General features: G+C 45.8%; 1 protein-coding gene across 2 annotated transcripts in view; it reads right to left on the reverse strand.

Annotated features, from left to right (window-relative positions):
* The window catches only part of shisal1b (shisa like 1b), a 33,608-nt gene extending 27,704 nt beyond the window's left edge, over positions 1-5,904 (reverse strand). For both annotated transcript variants that reach the window (XM_084334425.1, XM_084334424.1), the window contains exons 1-2: positions 5,770-5,904; positions 2,773-2,992 (exon numbers count right to left, since the gene is read on the reverse strand). In XM_084334425.1, the coding sequence (XP_084190551.1) occupies positions 2,773-2,992; positions 5,770-5,836 (287 nt within the window). In that variant the 5' untranslated portion in view covers positions 5,837-5,904. The remainder of the gene's footprint in view (positions 1-2,772; positions 2,993-5,769) is intronic.
* Between the last annotated feature and the right edge of the window lie 18,555 nt (positions 5,905-24,459).

Below are 24,459 nucleotides of genomic sequence, written 5' to 3' on the forward strand. Positions count from 1 at the left end.
TAGCACAGCGAATGATCACTATGATGGATAGCATGGTACTGTTTGTAATGTAAATGTATTTCACTGTATAGCACTGAATAGTATGACTCAGCTACATCTCATTTGACAGTATAGGCCTTTTCAGAAGTATTCTGTTGCTATTCCGTTGCTAGGGGACAAGCTTTGGCCCCTGTTTATTTCCTGTCATCAACTGTATTAACAAACATCGCAACAGAAAATACAAATGGCGCCTATTTCGAATGTTTATGTTGTCAAGTTAGAAAAGGTCTATAGTTTGAACTTGAAACCTGTTTTTCCCCCTGTGTGCTGTCATGCGCAGGGGTTCCACTCACGCAGCATGACAGTAATGATTGGTTTCAGCATCTGCACTGTATCCTCACAGCAACGTTTCTCAATCCCTCCGTAGGTGTAGATCAATGTGCACGAGGCAAAATGGCAAAATGGTGTCAATAAGGGTGCAACTGAGGCGGCTAGGTGGTGCAGTGGGCAAGGCGCTCACCACCAATGCAGGAGACGCTGGGTTCGAGCCCAGCTCTCCGCATTGCTTTCAGTTTAGCTGGTCGTTCATACTAATACACATTGGCCGTATTAGGGGGTGGGAAGCTGATGGGTGGGGATCGGACGTTGTGGACAGCGACTCCTACAGGTCGGTTGGTGCGCTTGCGCAGTAGAATCAGGAAGCGACGGGGGCGGCGTGCCCTCCAAACGCAGACCCCCGACGCTGAAAGATCGCGCTGTGCAGGTAAAAAGATGCGACGGCTGCTACCTCGAGTACCGGAGGGGACTCGTGCAATGTATGGCTTCGTCCACATTACAGCCGGCTTGTGGGAGGCATGGCCTAACAGCGTTCGAGACAGGGGAGGGTAGAATTGGACGATACGAAATTGGGATGGGAGAAAAATAGAAAATGGGAGAAAAAGTAGATCAAAAAAAAATAAGGGTGCAACTGTCAGGGGAGCCAATGGCTCATCAGTAAGTCAGTAACAGACTCTTCCCTCCTCGTTTGAGGAGAAGTGGCGTGCCAAACTGTTTCACCTTGCTGTTTGCTCGGACTCAACTCACTTTTCAACTCTCTCAAGCTACAGTACATTTCCTATTGACAGATTTTTCAGATGCTCTTTTTCAGCAACAACTTACTTCACACACCTGGGAGCTGCCTAGTAGCTACATCCACAATCCTTTACTGTTGGCCACTGAACAGCTCCACTGGAGCAGTTAGGGGTCAAGTGCCTTGCTCAAGGGCTATTCAACGGTGGGTATTGAGGGTGGGGAGAGCTTCACTTCCCCACCCAGATGTATCTTGCCAGTCTGGGGGATCGAACCTGTGATCCTTCCGTTCACAAGCCCGCTTTTCCAACATTAAGGCCACTGCTGCCCAATGATCTACACTACAGTCAGCAACATAACACTAGTCTATAGGGTCACTGTTGATCTTTATGGGGACAAGGCAGTGTGTCTGTACTATTAGGCAGTGTGTCTGAACTATTAGGCAGTGTGTCTGAACTATTAGGCAGTGTGTCTGAACTATTAGGCAGTGTGTCGGTACTATTAGGCAGTGTGTCTGAACTATTAGGCAGTGTGTCGGTACTATTAGGCAGTGTGTCGGTACTATTAGGCAGTGTGTCGGTACTATTAGGCAGTGTGTCGGTACTATTAGGCAGTGTGTCTGAACTATTAGGCAGTGTGTCTGAACTATTAGGCAGTGTGTCTGAACTATTAGGCAGTGTGTCGGTACTATTAGGCAGTGTGTCTGAACTATTAGGCAGTGTGTCTGAACTATTAGGCAGTGTGTCTGAACTATTAGGCAGTGTGTCTGAACTATTAGGCAGTGTGTCTGAACTATTAGGCAGTGTGTCTGAACTATTAGGCAGTGTGTCTGAACTATTAGGCAGTGTGTCGGTACTATTAGGCAGTGTGTCTGAACTATTAGGCAGTGTGTCTGAACTATTAGGCAGTGCGTCTGAACTATTAGGCAGTGTGTCTGAACTATTAGGCAGTGTGTCGGTACTATTAGGCAGTGTGTCGGTACTATTAGGCAGTGTGTCTGAACTATTAGGCAGTGTGTCTGAACTATTAGGCAGTGTGTCTGAACTATTAGGCAGTGTGTCTGAACTATTAGGCAGTGTGTCTGAACTATTAGGCAGTGTGTCTGAACTATTAGGCAGTGTGTCTGAACTATTAGGCAGTGTGTCTGAACTATTAGGCAGTGTGTCGGTACTATTAGGCAGTGTGTCTGAACTATTTGGCAGTGTGTCGGTACTATTAGGCAGTGTGTCTGTACTATTAGGCAGTGTGTCTGAACTATTAGGCAGTGTGTCGGTACTATTAGGCAGTGTGTCTGAACTATTAGGCAGTGTGTCTGAACTATTAGGCAGTGTGTCTGAACTATTAGGCAGTGTGTCTGAACTATTAGGCAGTGTGTCGGTACTATTAGGCAGTGTGTCGGTACTATTAGGCAGTGTGTTGGTACTATTAGGCAGTGTGTCGGTACTATTAGGCAGTGTGTCGGTACTATTAGGCAGTGTGTTGGTACTATTAGGCAGTGTGTTGGTACTATTAGGCAGTGTGTTGGTACTATTAGGCATTGAGGTCAAGCTCTGGCTTCTATCATTTATAATCTATCATTTAAATAATCTAACCCAATCAACTGGAGTGAGTCCCAATTTTTCTACAATGAGGTCAACCTTTGTTTGTTTTTTTGATGACCAACACCCTCTAAGGAGTGAAGCATTGACAAGGCAGTCTTATTTTCAACAGTGCGTCGGTACTCACTTATGCGCGTAGCCGTCCGAGGTGGTGACGTTCTTCTGCATGACCACCTGGTACTCTGACTCGTTGCAGCAGTACTTGAAGGCCGTGCTGTTGGGGATGCAGCAGAACATGTAGGCCTTGTCGTCCGTGAGGCGGGGGCAGTAGAACCCAAAGTGGTAGATCTCCTTGTGGTCGCTGGTCGTGGTGTAGGGTTCACACACTCTGTAATGAGCCGAGAGGGCTGTGGAGTGGGAGGGAGAGGGGAGACCTTCAGACAAGCTAATGCCGAAATCAGACTCAAGATTCAAGAGGTTTATTAATCACATACACACACAAGACATATAGTGAAATGAAGGTGGCCATGTCCGCTTCGATTGTGCAAAAAATACAAATAATAATAATAGAATAAAATAAAATAGAAATAAAATAGACATGATAAAAATACTAAGATAAAATACAAAAGGCAATGAGTCCTATGTACACTACTATACAATATACAGTTATACCCTATGTCACTATGCTATCCTGATTATACTATACAAAAACATCCAGTTATGTTTAAAGTGACCTCTTTGTGTGTGTGTGTGTGTGTGTGTGTGTGTGTGTGTGTGTGTGTGTGTGTGTGTGTGTGTGTGTGTGTGTGTGTGTGTGTGTGTGTGTGTGTGTGTGTGTGTGTGTGTGTGTGTGTGTGTTCATGTGTGCTTGTGTGTGGAGAGATCAGTGTTCAATGTTCTGATGACTCACAAAAAAGTGTGGAATTAGTCAATTGTTCTTTGAGTTTGGAAGCATCCAAATGTATTCTGGCAGCCCCCAATCTGCCCGCCCTCTGTCTATAATTGAACACAGAAACATAATTTGGCAGCTCAGGCTCCTGTAGATGATCACCAATTACCAGTCTGTCAGCTAAATGGACCAGAGATAATGTGTACATTTTCAGGGTTGATGATGGTTAACACACATGTCACAACCACTTGATTGACGCCCTCACAACCAATCAGAATCAGCCACTTGGCATCCTATATTTGGCAAGTCTATATCACAGCTCATAAAACAATGCAAGCATGTTCTGCTTTGGTTGGAGAAGATGAACGACACCACTAGACATAATGTGCTAACTGTGTGAGAACCGATACGGAAGCTGCCTATATCGAAGGCCATGTCCTTGTTGTTGTCTCGTGTTTCCTTTCAGCGATCAATGGGAGCCCGGATAACATCATCAGTGAACATGCTCAGGCTGTGATTCGGCGTTGAGGCGGGCGTGTCGTAATGTGCTGACGATGAAGTGATAAAAGTATTTTCATAATCAGACAGGGGATAGATTGGCTTTTGAAAGAGACAAGCTCTTTCATTATTATAATTAGCTCGGTACGTCGGCGTGCCGGAGGCCGAGCAATCCTCCCCCACGACTACTCTAATGGACCTGTCTCAAACCCTGCCCTCTTTTCTTGATCCTCCAATCACAACTGTCGCTTACCTCGGACAAACTTGGTTTGTCCGAGGTAAGCGACAGTTGTGATTGGAGGATCAAGAAAAGGGGGCAGGGTTTGAGACAGGTCAATTGACAGGCTTTCCATAGAATGGGGAAGTAGAGTGAGAAGTGGACGTAGAGGTAATGAAGCACCCAGGAGGATTTAAAGTTAAAGATAGATTTCACAGCGAAAAAAAATTAAATTAAAAAAGAACTCACTTGACTTTTTTCAGTGACTAGACAAGCCGCTATGATTCCTGCCTAGATAATGAGTTGCAAAACTACGAGATTATCTGGTACGGATTTTGTTCCTTTTTGGCTATGTTTTCCTTTGAAACATACAGGTTTTTATCACAGCCAGTAAAAAGTCATTCAGGCCTGTTATTCATAAATGTCACTCATAGATCTCGACACGGCATTTGAAAGACATTTTTATTTCTTTTATTTTTTGACGGCCCTGACATCCCATAAATCCTCGATACATAAAGGAGGGGTCAGCGGTTATAGGCAGGTGAATTGGCAATAAGGAAGCATAGCACCTCAGCATCGGAAGTGGACCATAAAGTCATCTAATGATGCAAGACTTAAAGGTTTGGAGAGAGGAGAGGCGGGGTGGGGTTGGGGGGGGGGGGGCTGGGCCTATTAGATAGGAAACAGCTGGTGTTGGTCCAGGCAACACTGTAAATATAACCATGTTGTTAATTACATTAACACCTCTCAATTTTAGGATACAGTAAACAGTTTGGCTCTGGAGCACACAGTTTACAATCTCACCTGTGAGATGAAAAAAATAAAACTGAGAAATTGTGGCAACAAGTTACAAGTCTACTTCGAAATGAGTGGGAAATTGCCACTTCCATGCCTGGCTGTAAATAAATAGTAACGATGTTTAAAGACCCAGTGGAGTGAGAATGAACTTTTTGCTGCCTCGTATCCCTGGATGTAGGCTACTGTACAAGTATTTTAGATACATTTCATCCTATTTTTAGATCAAAATTCCATTATTCTCTGTCTTCTCTTTTTGCAGAGCCATCCTGCACTCTGGGGCGTACATAAAAACTCCACCCAATAAGGATCACCAGTTTTAATATAATCCTGCTTCCCCCTCCCGCCATTTATAGCAAAGGCTAATGTGAACATAAACTTTGCTCGTTATCTTTGGTTAATGTTCCAATCAATCGCTATGTGAAGTCCCGCCTGAACATTCCATGTCATTCAACCACAAACCAGAGGAGGGAAACACACTCTCAATGTATTTTTAACAGGCAGGCAGGCAGGCAGGCAGACAGACAGACAGACGGGCGGGCGGGCGGGCGGACGGACGGACGGACGGACAGACAGACAGACAGACAGACAGACAGACAGACAGACAGACAGACAGACAGACAGACAGACAGACAGACAGACAGACAGACATACACACATACACACAGACACACAGACACACAGACAGACAGACAGACAGACAGACAGACAGACAGACAGACAGACAGACAGACAGACAGACAGACAGACAGACAGACAGACAGACAGACAGACAGTGGACAGACCTGCAGTGGACAGCAGGAGGAAAATGACCATCAGGACATTGAAGGACTGCCGGCTGGTGATAGTCATCTTCTCGTCCTCATACGGGAGGGAGGGAGGAAGGAAGGAGGGAGAGGAGAGGAGAGAGCTGGACTGCTTTACTGGCTGGACGTCAACATCCTCTACTCGCTGCCAGCTCCTCTTACATGGCTGCTGCCTGGGGGCTGGTACACCTGGAGACAGAGAGAGAGAGAGAGAGGGAGAGAAAGAGAGAGAGAGAGAGAGAGAGAGAGAGAGAGAGAGAGAGAGAGAGAGAGAGAGAGAGAGAGAGAGAGAGAGAGAGAGAGAGAGAGAGAGAGAGAGAGAGAGAGAATTAATATGGATTAAGTTATCTGGAGTGGATTCATCAAAGTTTTTCCCCGATTGACTTGCTTGGTAGTGATTATTATGTCATCGTACATAATCCACATTGTTTTACTTGATGAGGTCTACTCATCAGGAGCAGTTAGGGGTTAAGTGTCTTGCTCAAGGACACTTTGAAGCGCTGGTGGGAGGAGCCGGAATCTAAAAGGGGAACCTTCTGATTACTAGACGACCGCTCTACCTCCTGAGCCACTGTCACCCCTAATTACAATTGGCACTCTGCAACAGTCCCGCGTGAGGCCTATGCTACTGTACGACGTTACGACAAGGTCGGCATGTTACTCTCACTGTGGTAGGCGTTTCTTCACTTCCCCCCAGAGGTTGTGAAGAGTGTGCGATGGTAAAACTGTGCTTGTGTCGCCCGAGAGATTAATGGCTCAGACCAAGCTACTGTAGATCTCTGACACCGTAGGTCGAGGATGTACAGTGAATATGAGCTCGCTAGTAAATGAGGCATCACTGGGATACATGGACTTAATTTGTCTTCCTCCACACTGGGTGTCACTGCAAGGTTAGCGTTACCATCCAAACACTCCGTCACAGCTGTCTCCCTACACGTGTAGTTCAGTGCCACACTGGCACTAAATAAGATTCATGGATATTGGCCATAACCCGCTTTGCTTGGCCAAGCTGTTTTGTTGCTCTTTGAAACTTTATGGCTCCTCATTTGTGCCAGAAGGGGGTTACACCTAATTGGTCCATGTCTGCTTCCGTTGATGTGATATGAATTAATTAAATGTGAAATTTATGCTGATTGATGAAGTTAATCCCGAAGTTTGACATCAAACTATCCAAAAGTGAAAGTGGGCAAGCGGTTTTGGAACGCTGGTGTGACTATCACCTTCTGGTTGTTTAGAGATTTTAGAGGCTCTTATCGGTGTCTGCCACCGTCCGTGACAGATGGAGGGGGTGAGAACCTGGCTGGTGGTGGCAAGTTGTGTCAGAGATAAGGTTGACTGAAGAGAAGACACAGGGAGAGAGGAACTGTATCTGTGGCCTAGAGGCTCCAAACAGGTTAGCAGTTTGAAGGGTTCAAAATACACTTCTAAATAGCTCTGCTTTTTAAAGGAACACGCCAACATTTTGGGAAATTAGCTTACGGTCTTCTCCAGAGAGACAAGAAGATAGATACCAGTTTCCTCTCTGTGCGTTCCTCTCTGTGCGTTCAGTAGAAAGCTATATGGCTGCACGTTAGCCTAGCTTAGCACAATTAATGGAAGCGGACATGCACGGGTAGCCTACGCATTATCCAACTAACACCTCTCCCGAAGGCTACCCGTACATGTCCGCTTCCATTCATTGTGCTAAACTAGGCTAACATGCAGCCATATAGCTTTCTACTGAACGCACAGAGAGGAAACTGGTATCTATCTCATTGTCTCTCTCTGGAGAAGACCGTAAGCTAATTTAGCAAAATGTTGGCATGTTCCTTTAAAGCCATCCCACTTCCACATCCACGTGATGCACATTACCACACACGGTTTCATTTTTAACCACAAAAAAATTTCTTTTGAAAATGGCTCCCAAACCATTGCAGCATTTAACAGCATGTAGGCTATGTGTAAGAACAATTACCACACATCATTTCTATTATGGACACTCGCATAAGCTGCCTAGAAACCAAACTTGACCCTGAATGACTACATATAAACCCAGTGGTCTTAGTTTGTTAAACTATTAAATTGCTGCCCGGTCACTCTCTCAGTATATCTAATACATAAATAATAGTAAACAGGATACATTCATAGTTGCAATTCCTAACCCTATGAATTCCCAGTTTGTGGTTTTTGAACATTGCTGTACTTTCTGTCAATGGCAACACTGTTGATGTGTCTGTTCCGGTCAATGGTTTCTGTCACACCTTCCAAATGTGTACAGAGCAGCCACTGGGAAGTTGCAAAAACCACTCGACTGACACGTCTCTAAAACACAACCCGGCAAACCTGAGTCAGAAGCGGCCGGCTGAAATGTGCATGTCTTCTCGCCATTACCGTCCTCCTAACCAACTAGCATTAGTGCAGCGACATCACGAATATGAGTGGTCAGTGTTCAATGCAAGACGCTAGGGGCAGTGGTACGGTTTTGCCAAAGACAGGAGGGTAGTGGCTAGAAGGCATCCACATTACAGCAAGCTACCTGTGACAACAGTAGAGGAACACTCTTGTGCACGTTACACTGTGGACTCCTCGAAAAGCCTAGACAACGTCTGGGCAGCCTGACAAATGCCCGCCATTGTGTGCCAGTTACAAAGTAACATCATTCATTACTCTCCTTATGGACAGAATACTGTGCGGCGTAGGCATGGAGTGCAGAAAGCCTGTGGTCTCTTGTAGGCCTTAAAAAACGCATGTTACATCAGGCAAGCTGTTCCCTCAGCGGAGAGCCAGGCTGCACAGTGCACAGGTCTCCAGAGCCTTGTTAAAGTGGCATTTTTTCTCTCCCCCCTCTCTCTCTCTCCCTTCGCTTCTGGAGAGAGCTTCATGTTCTGTCAGACGACAACATGTGCTGCGTGGCCAGGGATTCCCATCTCTAAAAGCGCCCCATTCCACTACTTCTCATCTCCCTCTCCCTCCTCCTCCTCCTCCTCCTTCTCCTTCTCCTTCTCCTCTGGTCTTTAATGAGGGTTTAACATGCACCCCCCCCGCGCATTGTGTTTTCACATGGAATCCCTTCATTGTCTTGTTGCCTTTGCTATGTTTCCTGTGCTGCACACGGATGCCGTTCGATTCATTATGGTGCTGTGGTTGTTTGGGGAGACGCTGTAGAGCACTGGGGGTTTATGTAATGAGCTTAATGGAGGTAAAGCGGAACACATGCAAGAAGCAAACACACACACACACACACACACATACATACTAGGGATGCACGATATTGATTTTTTGACACCGATATCGATAACCAGGGGAGGAAACTAACTTTTTGGCTTACCAGCCAACTGGCGAGTATCTGATTTTTTTTACCAGCCAAACAGATTTTTTACCAGACAAAAAAAATCGCTAATTGTGATAATTACTTCTTTGTATGTCAAGCCGTGTCATAATAATAATAATAATAATAATGGATAAAATTTGTACCGCGCTCTACATTCGTGAGAATCTCAGAGTGCTAAATGTTGTGTCAATGTTGTGTATGCATCTGGGTAGGCACACTGTGCCTTTAAGACAGCACGGTGGTCTTACGACAGTGCTGTGAAGTACCGTCAAGTGTTGTGGTAACGTCAGTTGGGTTGGTGTGCTGTTGTGCACAGTGCACTGGTTGAGCTAGCCCCTTTCGTGACTGCGATGTGCAAGCCAGGGGCTTTTGAGCATGAAATAAAATGTCTAACCTTACGTCGTAGTCCGGTGCTTTTTTGGAAACATTATAGTCATAACAGATACACCTAGCTGGCTGCTTTGAGCACACAGGGCTAACGTTAGCTAGCAAGCAGCTATAGCTAAAACGCTAACTAGAAGCTAACCACTGTATACAGTTCCAGTAGACTAACATTACACCTGTGATTTAAATGTGTCCTTAGTAACTTATACTCGAGGGTTGTACTAGGGTTGGATGCAGTTCCCCGTTGGTCAGTCTGTCTGTTTTCCATCTTCTGCTGTGTTTAACGTTATCTGTTTGCGAGTGCTCCTGATGGCTAGCCTAGTACCGCGGGACTTTTATTATTATATGTCCGCGGGTTGGCCAGTACTGTGCAAACGTTTATTAAACATTATATGTCCGCGGGTGGTCTTGTGCAGTGCTCTCGTGGCACTGTCAACTAAAGCGAACACTCAGAAGACGCGCACCGTTTGCCAGTGCAGTGATTGCAGAATGTTTAATTTTTTTGTATACTCGCCAGCAGGGGAGGAAACTAACTTTTTGGCTTACCAGCCAACTGGCGGGTATCTGATTTTTTTTACCAGCCAAACGTAAAAAAATACCAGCATTTGGCCAGTAAAGTGGCCTAATTTCCTCCCCTGCCGATAACTTTATGCTCCTCAAGCCAATAACCGATACCGATAACCGATATTTATTGTATTATTAAAATAATATTTTGATCAATTTTTTTTTTTTTTTTTTTAACATGAAACAAAACATATCACAATACAATAATAATACGTCAAATGTATATACACTCTTTTCTGGACTCTTTTCGTATCACAAACAGTACTGTATTTGCAAATCTGGTATGTCATGTATAGATGTAGGCAGCACTGTCTATCTGTATGTCATGCATGTCATTATGTTATGATGAATTGTAAATGGGGGACCCTGTCCCTGATGTAAACAAGATGAAAGTCTTTCTCTGGTCTGCATCCCCTTAACAATTGTATGTATTGAGCTGTACTGTATTGTACCCATTCTGCAATCGGTTAATAAACTTTTAACCAGACAACAGAAACAAAAGCCAAGACAACAGTTTTGACTGATAAAGTGACCATATTTATTTTTCCAAATGAAAATTCACAATCCGTCAACAACTTATAATACATCCAACCTAAGACGCTCAAAGCTTTTTTTTTCTTCTTTTTTCAAAGCTGTCCGCCTTGAAAGAAAGGCTTTGAGTGGACACATAGCAGGTCGCCTGCGGCATCACCACCGCAGCACCGCTGGTGTACGACGGCGCGAGCACGCTTAGTTGTACCTATTGACGAGTCGTTTGCTAAATTAAATAAGTTTGACAGAAATGACCCAAGGGCTCAAGCTGCTAGCTTTTAAGCAGTCCTTGGTGGTGCAAATTAACCTGGCTACTACGGAGCAATAAGTGACTGCGTATTCAACCAAAGGTTGCATCACAGCCATGAAAGGGGCTAGCTTTGCTTAGCTCCCCGCGTCGTTGCAGGCTTTTAAGTTAACACAACACACCATCGCAGCGGTGTTGATGCCGCAGGTGACCTGCTAGGTTGGATGTATCACAAGCCGCTGCACTTTTCCCTCCTCGTGGAACTTCTCCATTGCATTTATTACAAATAGCAAGCGAACTTTTCCTCTCTGAAACAATCCCCACTAGCGTCGCCATCTTTGTTTACAACGCGCTGCTTTCAAGAAACGTACTACGTGGCTACGTCACAGCCAAGAAAGGGAGCGCTAGATTTGTGTAAAACACCCTGTTCCTAAACCACACACTATCAGTGGTACCACAGTACTGGCAAAACGGGAGGAGCGGACAGTCAAAACAAACGCACTTCATCCAAATTCACCCACACCGCATTTTTTTTACCAAAAAATATATTATATTATCGGAGCTATTAATAACGTTATCGGGTTTATCGGGATGACGTCATAATTGCTGATATCGGCCCGATATCGTGCATCCCTAATACATACACACTGACATGTATACACACACACACACACACGTGTACATGCCCCCCCCCCCCCCCCCCCCCACACACACACACACAGAGCTCTCTGGGGCTCAACATAGAACATGCTGCTCTTAACCAGGGGCGTCCCTTTGGTATGGCAAGGTATGGCACTCGCCATACCTTGGCAAATAAAAATGTAAAAAAAAATAAATAAAAAAAACATATTTTTTTTTTTAAACAATTTTTTATGTTGATTTAGAATTCGAATGTCAACATTATGAACGAAGCTTCGAACTCTTTGGTACAGCCCTAGCATGTTTTGATATTGTCAATTATCTCACTTTTACTAGGTGACTTTTGCTGTGACTAACTGAAATATGCAAAAAAAAAAGGGAAAATGGACATAGGGACGTTTTTTTTAATCAAAGGGCAGCAGAGACAAGTGATACAGGGACACAGGTAAGGTATGGCTTAGTGATTATAATAGTGCAGTTCAGCATTCAGTAACCCATACTTTTTGTGAATGTGTTTTTGATACTACATTCTGTTGAACACACACCTCAAAACCGTACCTAAGGAAAATTGGCTCAATTGCAAGTAATAGACAGTTATGATATTACATTCTGCATAATTCGTATGCAAAATATTGTGGTTCCCTGCTTTAGTCTGTTGACACATTTCTATACTAAATGTCATATAACTGAATTGTATAGAAACAACTCACCAAAAGTGACTATTGCACAACTGATTTGACAAAAAAAATCCACCCCCACCCACCCCCCCCTCCTCGCCATACCTTGTCTTTTAGTGAAAGGACGCCACTGCTCTTAACAAACATGCAACACAGATGGAGGGTCTAGTTACTTACGATAGACCAGCATCAAATTAAAATATACAGCAAAGATCGTCACTCTGCAAGTACAGTAAAATGCAAGGTACATGTCTCGCCACTCTGGAAGTAAGAGAGCAGTGCATTCTGAGAAGAACATACTTCAAATATTAACAGCAACAGTGTCTTGTGCTGTTAACCAAAAGCACACGGGGCTCCATTATTTTTTATGCATGTTCCTGTTACTTCTGGCCTCAGAGTAGCAGGAAGTATTAGGCTACAAATTATTGCAGCTGTGAACATTCTAGATCATAACAACAGAGGGGAGCCCCAGGTCAGCAGCCTAATACGGAAAAGTGGTGCTGAGAAATCTGGGGCTAAGAGAGATAAAGAGAGACCAGGAGAGATAAAGAGAGACCAAGAGAGATAAAGAGAGACCAGGAGAGATAAAGAGAGACCAAGAGAGATAAAGAGAGACCAGGAGAGATAAAGAGAGACCAGGAGAGATAAAGAGAGACCAAGAGAGATAAAGAGAGACCAAGAGAGATAAAGAGAGACCAGGAGAGATAAAGAGAGACCAAGAGAGATAAAGAGAGACCAGGAGAGATAAAGAGAGACCAAGAGAGATGAAGAGAGACCAGGAGAGATAAAGAGAGACCAAGAGAGATGAAGAGAGACCAAGAGAGATAAAGAGAGACCAGGAGAGATAAAGAGAGACCAAGAGAGATGAAGAGAGACCAGGCAATATAAAGAGAGACCAAGAGAGATAAAGAGAGACCAAGAGAGATAAAGAGAGACCAGGAGAGATAAAGAGAGACCAAGAGAGATAAAGAGAGACCAGGAGAGATAAAGAGAGACCAAGAGAGATAAAGAGAGACCAGGAGAGATAAAGAGAGACCAGGAGAGATAAAGAGAGACCAAGAGAGATAAAGAGAGACCAAGAGAGATAAAGAGAGACCAGGAGAGATAAAGAGAGACCAAGAGAGATAAAGAGAGACCAGGAGAGATAAAGAGAGACCAAGAGAGATGAAGAGAGACCAGGAGAGATAAAGAGAGACCAAGAGAGATGAAGAGAGACCAAGAGAGATAAAGAGAGACCAGGAGAGATAAAGAGAGACCAAGAGAGATGAAGAGAGACCAGGCAATATAAAGAGAGACCAAGAGAGATAAAGAGAGACCAAGAGAGATAAAGAGAGACCAGGAGAGATAAAGAGAGACCAAGAGAGATAAAGAGAGACCAGGAGAGATAAAGAGAGACCAAGAGAGATGAAGAGAGACCAAGAGAGATAAAGAGAGACCAAGAGAGATAAAGAGAGACCAGGAGAGATAAAGAGAGACCAAGAGAGATGAAGAGAGACCAAGAGAGATAAAGAGAGACCAGGAGAGATAAAGAGAGACCAAGAGAGATGAAGAGAGACCAGGCAATATAAAGAGAGACCAAGAGAGATAAAGAGAGACCAAGAGAGATGAAGAGAGACCAGGCAATATAAAGAGAGACCAAGAGAGATAAAGAGAGACCAGGAGAGATAAAGAGAGACCAAGAGAGATGAAGAGAGACCAGGCAATATAAAGAGAGACCAAGAGAGATAAAGCGAGACCAGGAGAGATAAAGAGAGACCAAGAGAGATAAAGAGAGACCAGGAGAGATAAAGAGAGACCAAGAGAGATGAAGAGAGACCAGGCAATATAAAGAGAGACCAAGAGAGATAAAGAGAGACCAGGAGAGATAAAGAGAGACCAAGAGAGATGAAGAGAGACCAGGCAATATAAAGAGAGACCAAGAGAGATAAAGAGAGACCAGGAGAGATAAAGAGAGACCAAGAGAGATGAAGAGAGACCAGGCAATATAAAGAGAGACCAAGAGAGATAAAGAGAGACCAAGAGAGATAAAGAGAGACCAAGAGAGATAAAGAGAGACCAGGCAATATAAAGAGAGACCAAGAGAGATAAAGAGAGACCAAGAGAGATAAAGAGAGACCAAGAGAGATAAAGAGAGACCAGGCAATATAAAGAGAGACCAAGAGAGATAAAGAGAGACCAGGAGATATAAAGAGAGACCAAGAGAGATAAAGAGAGACCAGGCAATATAAAGAGAGACCAAGAGAGATAAAGAGAGACCAGGAGATATAAAGAGAGACCAAGAGAGATAAAGAGAGACCAGGCAATATAAAGAGAGACCAAGAGAGATAAAGAGAGACCAGGCAATATAAAGAGAGACCAAGAGAGATAAAGAGAGACCAAGAGAGATAAAGAGAGACCAGGCAATATAAAGAGAGACCAAGAGAGATAAAGAGAGACCAGGAGATATAAAGAGAGACCAAGAGAGATAAAGAGAGACCAGGCAATATAAAGAGAGACCAAGAGAGATAAAGAGAGACCAGGAGAGATCAAGAGAGACCAGGAGAGATAAAGAGAGACCAAGATAGATAAAGAGAGACCAAGAGAGATCAAGAGAGACCAAGAGAGATAAAGAGAGACCAGGAGATATAAAGAGAGACCAAGAGAGATCAAGAGAGATAAAGTCAAGTCAAGTCAAGTCAGCTTTATTTATATAGCACATTTACAATGACTAAAAGCCAAACCAAGTGCTTTACAGGTAAGAGTCAATAAAAAACACATACAATGCAGTAACAAATAAAATACACTAAAATTACAGAAAAGGGTATAGTACACAAGAGCAAAAAAGAGACAAGAAAAATAGATAAAAAGTCCAGAGTAACAGCAAACGTAATGTACAGGTGGCAGGCTAATTCTGGTCAAAAGCCAGGGAAAAAAGGTGCGTTTTAAGCAGCGATTTAAAAGCCTCTAGGCTCTGGGGCTGGGCAGATCTAATGTGGGGGAGGCTGTTCCAGAGCCGAGGGGCTGCAGCAGCGAAGGCTCTGTCCCCCCTGGTTTTGAGCCTGGTCCTGGGCACCTCCAGCAGCAGCTGGTCAGCAGACCTTAGAGCTCTGGATGGGGTGTGGTGGCCCATGGAGCTCAGCAAGGTATAATGGAGCCAGTCCATTTAGTCAGCAGTAATTTAAAATCAATGCAGAAACAGACGGGGAGCCAGTGGAGTGAAGCCAGGACTGGTGTAATGTACGTTTTTTGGTACTGTCAGTGAGAAGACGGGCAGCCCTAAAGAGAGACCAATAGAGATAAAGAGAGATAAGGAGATATCAAGAGAGATAAAGAGATACCAAGAGAGATAAAGAGAGACCAAAATAGATAAAGAGAAACCAGGAGAGACAAAGAGATACCAAAAGAGATAAAGAGAGACCCTTAATCCCTGTCTGTACATTTTGTTTGTCTTATTTAGGCTTATTTATGAATTCAAGTGTAGATTTATTTTCTTGTCACACCCATAAACGTTTATTTTTAGATAATATTTTTCAACCCCCCCCCCCACACAATATTTAGCCCCTATCACTTTGTACAGTAGATGTTGTGTATTCTATTATTCCAGTCACCACCATCCACCTCCTACCACCATCCACCCCCTACCACCATCCACCTCCTACCACCATCCACCCCCTACCACCATCCTCCCGCTACCACCATCCACCTCCTACCACCATCCACCTCCTACCACCATCCACCTCCTACCACCATCCACCCCTACCACCATCCACCTCCTACCACCATCCACCTCCTACCACCATCCACCTCCTACCACCATCCACCCCCTATCACCATCCACCTCCTACCACCATCCACCTCCTACCACCATCCACCTCCTACCACCATCCACCCCCTACCACCATCCACCTCCTACCACCATCCACCTCCTACCACCATCCACCCCCCTAACCCAGAGTTGGCTTTCATCCGTCTGATTCTAGTTATTAGGCGTTTTGTTGTCTCTGTTGCTATAGGCTATTTCTCAATCCACGTTAATGCATGACATCAATCTCTCTAAATCACAGGAGCGTGTGTGCACGAGTGTGTGTGTGTGTGTGTGTGTGTGTGTGTGTGTGTGTGTGTGTGTGTGTGTGTGTGTGTGTGTGTGTGTGTGTGTGTGTGTGTGTGTGTGTGTGTGTGTGTGTGTGGTGAGTGTGGTGAGTGGTGTGTGTGTGGTGAGTGTAACAGATAACATTAATGTCTACACGGAGACAGTGCTGGACTTTGTTCGTACTTTGGTGGAAGAAACAATCCCCACTACCACAATTAAAGTTTACCCAAATCAAAAACCCTGGGTAGACATACCGTCCGTGAAGCTCTGAAAGCGCGCACCAAAGCATACAACGACGGCCTGGTGGCAGGCAACATGAATGACCACAAGGTGGCGCGATACAACGTAAGGAGGACAGTAATAGAGGCAAAACGGCGCTACAAGGATAAAATTGAACTCCAGTTTGAACAGGCTGACTCCAGAGCTATGTGGCAGGGGCTCAAAACGATGACAGACTACAAAGGCACCTCCCTCAAACTGAACAGTGACATCTCCTTAGCAAATGACCTCAATACCTTCTATGCGAGGTTTGATGCTGGTAATAACAACACCAGCCCACAAGCCACGGCAATGGGGGGGGGGGGGGGGTCTGCTACTGATGGAGACTCAGTGTTCAGGGTAACAGAACATGAGGTGAGGAGGACCTTTAAAAAAGTGAATATCAGGAAGGCAGCAGGACCGGACAACATCCCCGGCCGCGTCCTAAAAGTCTGTGCCGACCAACCGGCCCCGGTATTCACTGACATATTTAACCTGTCCTTAGAACAGGCTGTCATCCCCACCTGCCTGAAGAAGTCCACTATTATCCCTGTACCCAAAAAATCCAAGCCTGCTTGCCTCAACGACTACCGCCCTGTAGCTCTCACCTCCATAGCCATGAAGTGCTTTGAGAAGCTAGTAAAGGGCTACATCTGCTCCTCCCTCCCCATCAACATGGACCCCCTGCAATTTGCATACCGCCCCAACAGGTCCACGGAGGACGCCATAGCCCATGTGCTGCACACAGCAGCATCACACCTGGACAAGAGGAAGGGGAACTATGTGAGAATGCTATTCATCGACTACAGCTCGGCATTCAATACCATAGTCCCCTCCAAACTCATAGCCAAGCTCAGGGACCTGGGCTTGAACTATGACCTCTGCCAGTGGGTCTTGGACTTCCTGACGGGCAGACCCCAGGTGGTGAGAGCAGGCAACTGTGAGGCAACTGTGAGGCAACTGCTCTCACAAGAGCAGGTGGTGTGGTGAGTGTGTGTGGTGAGTGTGGTGTGGTGAGTGTGTGTGGTGAGTGTGGTGTGTGTGTGTGTGTGTGGTGAGTGTGGTGTGTGTGTGGTGAGTGTGTGTGGTGTGTGTGGTGAGTGTGTGTGGTGTGTGTGGTGTGTGTGTGGTGAGTGTGGTGAGTGTGGTGAGTGTGTGTGGTGTGGTGAGTGTGTGTGGTGAGTGTGGTGTGTGTGTGTGTGGTGAGTGTGTGTGGTGTGTGTGGTGAGTGTGTGGTGTGTGTGGTGAGTGTGTGGTGTGTGTGGTGTGTGTGTGGTGTGTGTGGTGAGTGTGTGTGGTGTGTGTGTGGTGTGTGTGGTGTGTGTGGTGAGTGTGTGTGGTGTGTGGTGTGTGTGGTGAGTGTGTGTGGTGTGTGTGTGTGTGGTGTGTGTGTGTGGTGAGTGTGGTGTGTGTGGTGAGTGTGTGTGGTGTGTGTGTGTGTGTGTGGTGAGTGTGTGTGGTGTGTGTGGTGAGTGTGTGGTGTGTGTGGTGAGTGTGTGGTGTGTGTGGTGTGTGTGTGGTGTGTGTGGTGAGTGTGTGTGGTGTGTGTGTGGTGTGTGTGGTGAGTGTGGTGTGTGTGTGGTGTGTGTGTGTGGTGAGTGTGGTGTGTGTGTGGTGTGTGTGGTGTGTGTGGTGTGTGTGGTGAGTGTGTGTGGTGTGTGTGTGTGGTGTGTGTGGTGAGTGTGGTGTGTGTGGTGAGTGTGTGTGGTGTGTGTGTGTGTGGTGTGTGTGTGGTGAGTGTGGTGTGTGTGTGGTGAGTGTAGTGTGTGTGGTGAGTGTGGTGAGTGTGTGGTGTGTGTGGTGTGTGTGGTGAGTGTGTGTGGTGAGTGTGGTGAGTGTGTGTGGTGTGTGTGTGTGTGGTGTGTGTGTGGTGAGTGTGGTGTGTGTGTGGTGAGTGTAGTGTGTGTGGTGAGTGTGGTGAGTGTGTGGTGTGTGTGGTGTGTGTGGTGAGTGTGTGTGGTGTGTGTGTGTGGTGTGTGTGGTGAGTGTGGTGTGTGTGTGTGTGTGTGTGTGTGTGTGGTGTGTGTGTGGTGTGTGTGTGGTGAGTGTGTGTGGTGTGTTTGGTGCGTGTGTGTGTGTGTGGTGAGTGTGTGTGTGTGTGTGTGGTGAGTGTGTGTGGTGTGTGTGGTGTGTGTGTGTGGTGAGTGTGGTGAGTGTGTGGTGTGTGTGGTGAGTGTGTGGTGTGTGTGGTGTGTGTGTGTGTGTGTGTGTGTGGTGAGTGTGTGTGGTGAGTGTAGTGAGTGTGGTGAGTGTGTGGTGTGTGTGGTGTGTGTGTGTGTGTGTGTGTGTGTGTGTGTGTGTGGTGAGTGTGTGTGGTGAGTGTGGTGAGTGTGGTGAGTGTGTGGTGTGTGTGGTGTGTGTGTGTGTGTGGTGAGTGTGTGTGGTGAGTGTGGTGAGTGTGGTGAGTGTGTGGTGTGTGTGGTGTGTGTGTGTGTGGTGAGTGTGTGTGGTGAGTGTGGTGAGTGTGGTGAGTGTGTGGTGTGTGTGTGTGGTGAGTGTGGTGTGTGTGTGGTGAGTGTGTGTGGTGTGTGTGGTGAGTGTGTGGTGAGTGTGGTGTGTGTGGGTGGGTGTGGTGGGTGGTGAGTGTGGTGAGTGTGTGGTGTGTGTGGTGTGTGTGTGTGGTGTGTGGTGTGGTGGTGTGGTGGAGTGTGTGGTGTGTGTGTGTGTGTGTGTGTGTGTGGTGTGTGTGTGTGGTGAGTGTGGTGAGTGTGGTGAGTGTGTGGTGTGTGTGTGTGGTGAGTGTGGTGAGTGTGGTGTGTGTGGTGTGTGTGGTGGTGTGGTGGTGGGTGAGTGTGTGTGGTGTGTGTGGTGAGTGTGTGTGGTGTGGTGAGTGTGGTGTGTGTGTGGTGAGTGTGTGTGGTGTGTGTGGTGAGTGTGTGGTGAGTGTGGTGTGTGTGGTGGTGTGTGGTGAGTGTGTGTGGTGAGTGTGTGTGGTGTGGTGAGTGTGTGTGGTGTGTGTGGTGAGTGTGTGTGGTGTGTGTGGTGTGTGTGTGGTGAGTGTGGTGAGTGTGTGTGGTGTGGTGAGTGTGTGTGGTGAGTGTGGTGTGTGTGTGTGTGTGGTGAGTGTGTGTGGTGAGTGTGTGGTGTGTGTGGTGAGTGTGTGGTGTGTGTGGTGTGTGTGTGGTGTGTGTGGTGAGTGTGTGTGGTGTGTGTGGTGAGTGTGGTGAGTGTGGTGTGTGTGGTGTGTGTGTGTGGTGAGTGTGTGTGTGTGTGGTGTGTGTGGTGTGTGTGGTGAGTGTGTGTGTGTGTGTGTGTGGTGAGTGTGGTGTGTGTGGTGAGTGTGTGTGGTGTGTGTGTGTGGTGTGTGTGGTGAGTGTGGTGTGTGTGGTGAGTGTGTGTGGTGTGTGTGTGTGGTGTGTGTGTGGTGAGTGTGGTGTGTGTGGTGAGTGTGTGTGGTGTGTGTGTGTGTGGTGTGTGTGTGGTGAGTGTGGTGTGTGTGTGGTGAGTGTAGTGTGTGTGTGGTGAGTGTGGTGTGTGTGTGGTGAGTGTGGTGTGTGTGGTGAGTGTGTGTGTGGTGTGTATGGTGAGTGTGTGGTGTGTGTGGTGTGTGTGGTGAGTGTGTGTGTGGTGTGTATGGTGAGTGTGTGGTGTGTGTGTGGTGTGTGTGTGTGTGGTGAGTGTGTGTGAACCTATTGTCGTTGCTATATCTATGCATTCAAAACATTTATGAATTAATTTCCATCATTGCCCATTGAAATAAGCCCTGGCCCTTTTATATGTCTAGTGTGTAATAGTGTGATAAGTGTAATAGTTAGGGCTGGGCGATATGGCCTCCAAATGATATCGCGATATTTTTTGGCCATATCACGATACACGATATATATCGTGATATTTTGACATTTCCTCTAAAGCACTAAAAAATGCTTGATTTAACCCTTTGATGCATACAGTCACGTCAATATGATGATTATAATAAGTCCCTGCAACATATGTTTGCATTATTAAACCATGAAGATGCTTTAAAAAATAATTTAATGAAAATGTACTAAGAGTAGTCTACTGACACACTAATAAAAAAATGTATTTACATCTAAGACCATTTATATAAAAACTCTTGGGTGCCTAAGACTTTTGCACAGTACTGTGTTTTCTATCCACTTTAGCCAAACACACACACACATATTTATACTGTAACATTTGGCTACTTTAAATCATTGAATGTAGAGAGAGAGAGAGCGAGAGCGAGAGAGGGCGAGAACGTGCGAGAGAGCCAGCCCCCCCCCCCCCCCCCCCCCCTCGGGTTTTGGTTCTAGGTTTGCGTTTTGATCGTCTAAGCTGCCGTAGGTGATGATGTCACACTCGAATGTAAACAGGAAGAGTTTAACACACAGAGATGGAAACTGGATGATATAAAGAAACTAATAACCAATAAATATGAAGTTATGTTTAAACTTCTGTTGTCAAGCGTTGTCAATATAAGCCACCCCCTTTCCTCACAAATGGAACTAGTGTTGTGGAGTCCGCTTTGAGCGTTTTCCAGGGTTAGCAGCTAACGCTAGTTAGCTTAGCATAGTCCTCATGGATAACTTGGTTAGCAGCTAACGTTAGCCCATTGCTTGTGTCAATTAAATTGCATGTAATTTAAGGTCATGTGTCTATAATGAAATGAGAGGACAGCTCTGCGCAAAAGCAAGTCTCATCTCAGCCGCAACGTGACAACATATACTCGATGTTCACGATATAGTAATTTACTACATCTCATGTAGAACAAGCCGCGATACATCGAGTATACTCGATATATTGCCCAGCCCTAGTAATAGTGTCTAATATCATTTAATAGTTTAATAATGTAATAGTGTGCAATAGAGTAATAGTGTTTAATAGTATAATAGTATAGGCGGCTGGGTGGCGCAGCGGACATTGCGCTCGTCACCAACGCAAGAGACACCGGTCTCGAAATCCGGCTGTCAGTGTTGCCTCAGGCTTGGGCCGGCCGTCATACTGACTCAATTGGCAGAGTTAGCGGGAGGGGAGTCGAAGGGTGGTAGTCTGGTCATTGTAAACAGCGACTCCTACAGGTCGGTCAGGGCGCCTGCACAGCAAAGACAGGAACATGGCGGGGGCAGTGTGAGCCTCCTACACGTTACTCCTCGCCAATGAGAGTCCGCGCTGGCAGGTGAAAAGAAGTGACTGCCTCCACATGTATCAGAGGGGACATGTGATGGGCTTCTACCCTCCCTACGACCGGCCAGTGGGGGGCACATGCGAGCAATGGTCAGGACAGTGCCACTGCACAAATGAAGTTCCGAAAGGAAAATAAAGTAATTTGAAGTTTGAAGTTGAAGTGACAGGGGAGGGAGAATTGGCACGAGAGGAAATTGGGATGGGAGAAAAATCACAGAAAAAAGGGGGAGAAAAAGTAGATTAAAAAAAAACGAACAAAAATAGTAGAATAGTATGCTAGTGTAATATGAATAGTGCTGGGAGATCTTCTTTCATTGGTCTATGTTTGCCCCGCCCCTAGACCTAAATCCCGCCTAACATGTAGGCTACTGTCTTCCCGCAGACAGTGAATGAACTCTGTGTATGCTGTGTGAGAGTGTTTGGATACCAGTAATTATAATTGATGGTAATAGATGGTGTATTTTGTTACATATTATAGGCGTGTTTGTTTGCTCTGTGAGAGCGAGAAAATAAATATGTGGCTGGTGAAGATTTGTGCTCCACTGACCACACCTTTCTAGTTTTGGTTTCATTCAACCGTGATAGGCCTTAATAAAAGCACTGCATCTGTCAGAAGTCCCTGATTGGCTGTGGTGGGGTTGTTACACTCCCTGTACTCTTTAATGGGAGGCTGCCCTCCCAGCCCCCCAGAGGACGATGTCTTTGCAACCAAATCTGCTCAGCCAAGACAAGACGTTCATGGGCCTTACCTCTCGGTCTCTTAAAGATATCTTAGAGCACAACGGAAACCATTTTATTTCTGCCTGAATTCCATTTTACTTTCTGTAAAAAAAGCATTGAATCGTTTTCGGGACCCCCGATTCATTATGCCATTGGGCCAAATGGACATACAATCTACCAGATGGCAATCAAATAATTGGAATATTCTTTTTGGAATCCCACCGGCCACAGGTAAGAGCAATTTAACGTCAATTTCAGCTTGATTGTGCCTTGTTTTCATAGCCATCGCCCTGATCAGCGTATGTTGTTGTACTAACGAATGCTGTTATTGAAAATCAATTCATCAGAAATGACCCCCCCCCCTTTCATGCATTCATGATGGAACATAATACCGATCATAGCATTTGAATTTTTTTTGTAGCGTGTGTAGGGACGAAATGCCAATGGATTTAGTATAATACATGTCGCAGGCTATTACTAGCCTCCCAGGAATTACCCTAAACCGCTCTAAAACCATACTTATATTCACCATGGTATAAAACGGGAATGTATGTACAAATTATTTCTTTTTCACATCTTGAACGATAGATACTCAATGTCAAATGGGCCATAGTATTGCATCCATAGCTATAATATAGAATATAGTTATAGCCCTGCAAACAAGGTGATGGACTCCATTGGTTTAATGCGTGGCAGCGCATAGCCATATCCCGGAAACAGCGTGGCAGCCAATGAGTTAATAGTTATTTCCTCCTCCAATATCCTCTGAATTCTTTGTGAATTCAGTTTGTAAGCTGATATTCCATTTGGAAATCATCCTAGTATCTAAGCAGACAAAAAACGATATCCGTTTAGATGTGCTGCATCAGTGCTACCCCAAATGGAGAGGACTCAGAGACAGACAGAGGTAAAATAATGTGTTACTGTAGAAAGCACAGAGGCACAGTGACATACGTTGGTTTCCCTCGGCTTGATGTTGCCTGGGAAACCTTTGAGCCACAAGAGAGCTGAGAGAGAGAACGGTTACAGCAGGGTTTGGTAATTAGCATCCCCAATGTACAGAACAGGAAATAGATGTAGTCACAACAAGGGCCATAGAGCTGGGTGTGTGGTGAGTGTGGTGTGTGTGTGGTGTATGTGGTGAGTGTGTGTGTGGTGTGTGTGTGTGGTGAGTGTGTGTGGTGAGTGTGGTGAGTGTGGTGTGTGTGTGTGTGGTGAGTGTGTGTGTCTGGTGGTGGGGTGAGTGTAGTGTGTGTGGTGAGTGTGGTGAGTGTGGTGAGTGTGTGGTGTGTGTGGTGAGTGTGGTGTGTGTGGTGTGTGTGGTGAGTGTGTGTGTGTGGTGGTGGGGTGAGTGTAGTGTGTGTGGTGTGTGTGGTGAGTGTGGTGAGTGTGTGGTGTGTGTGGTGAGTGTAGTGTGTGTGGTGAGTGTGGTGAGTGTAGTGTGTGTGTGGTGTGTGTGGTGAGTGTGGTGTGTGTGGTGTGTGTGGTGAGTGTGGTGAGTGTAGTGTGTGTGTGGTGTGTGTGGTGAGTGTGGTGAGTGTAGTGTGTGTGTGGTGTGTGTGGTGAGTGTAGTGTGTGTGTGGTGTGTGTGGTGAGTGTGGTGAGTGTAGTGTGTGTGTGGTGTGTGTGGTGAGTGTGGTGTGTGTGGTGTGTGTGGTGAGTGTAGTGTGTGTGTGGTGTGTGTGGTGAGTGTGGTGTGTGTGGTGTGTGTGGTGAGTGTGGTGAGTGTAGTGTGTGTGTGGTGTGTGTGGTGAGTGTGGTGAGTGTAGTGTGTGTTTGGTGTAGGGCTGTCTTAAATACTTCGAAGCTTCAAAGCTTCGTTCGATGGCACAAGCTTCGAACAAAAAAAAATCGAAGTAATTTTTTTTTTTATTATTATTATTATTTCCCCCCCCCCAAAATCTTGCGCCTCCATTCCAATGAAACGAAAGTAAGCGGCGCCTCGACTCCACCTCTCTACAACAAGCACATGGAGATTATCTGTGTTGAAAACAACAAGGACATGTGCAGCAGACATGTCGACGAAGAAGTCATCAGACGTGTGGTTACACTTTAAAATATGCAAAGACAATGCCCCAAAAGCCGAGTGCCAGATATGCCAGAAGAAAATGGGGGACCCTGATGTAGTCTTTCTCTGGTCTGCATC

This window comes from Notolepis coatsorum (genome assembly GCF_963971535.1).
Source record: "Notolepis coatsorum genome assembly, chromosome: 18".
In the NCBI taxonomy this organism is placed as follows: Eukaryota; Metazoa; Chordata; class Actinopteri; order Aulopiformes; family Paralepididae; genus Notolepis; species Notolepis coatsorum.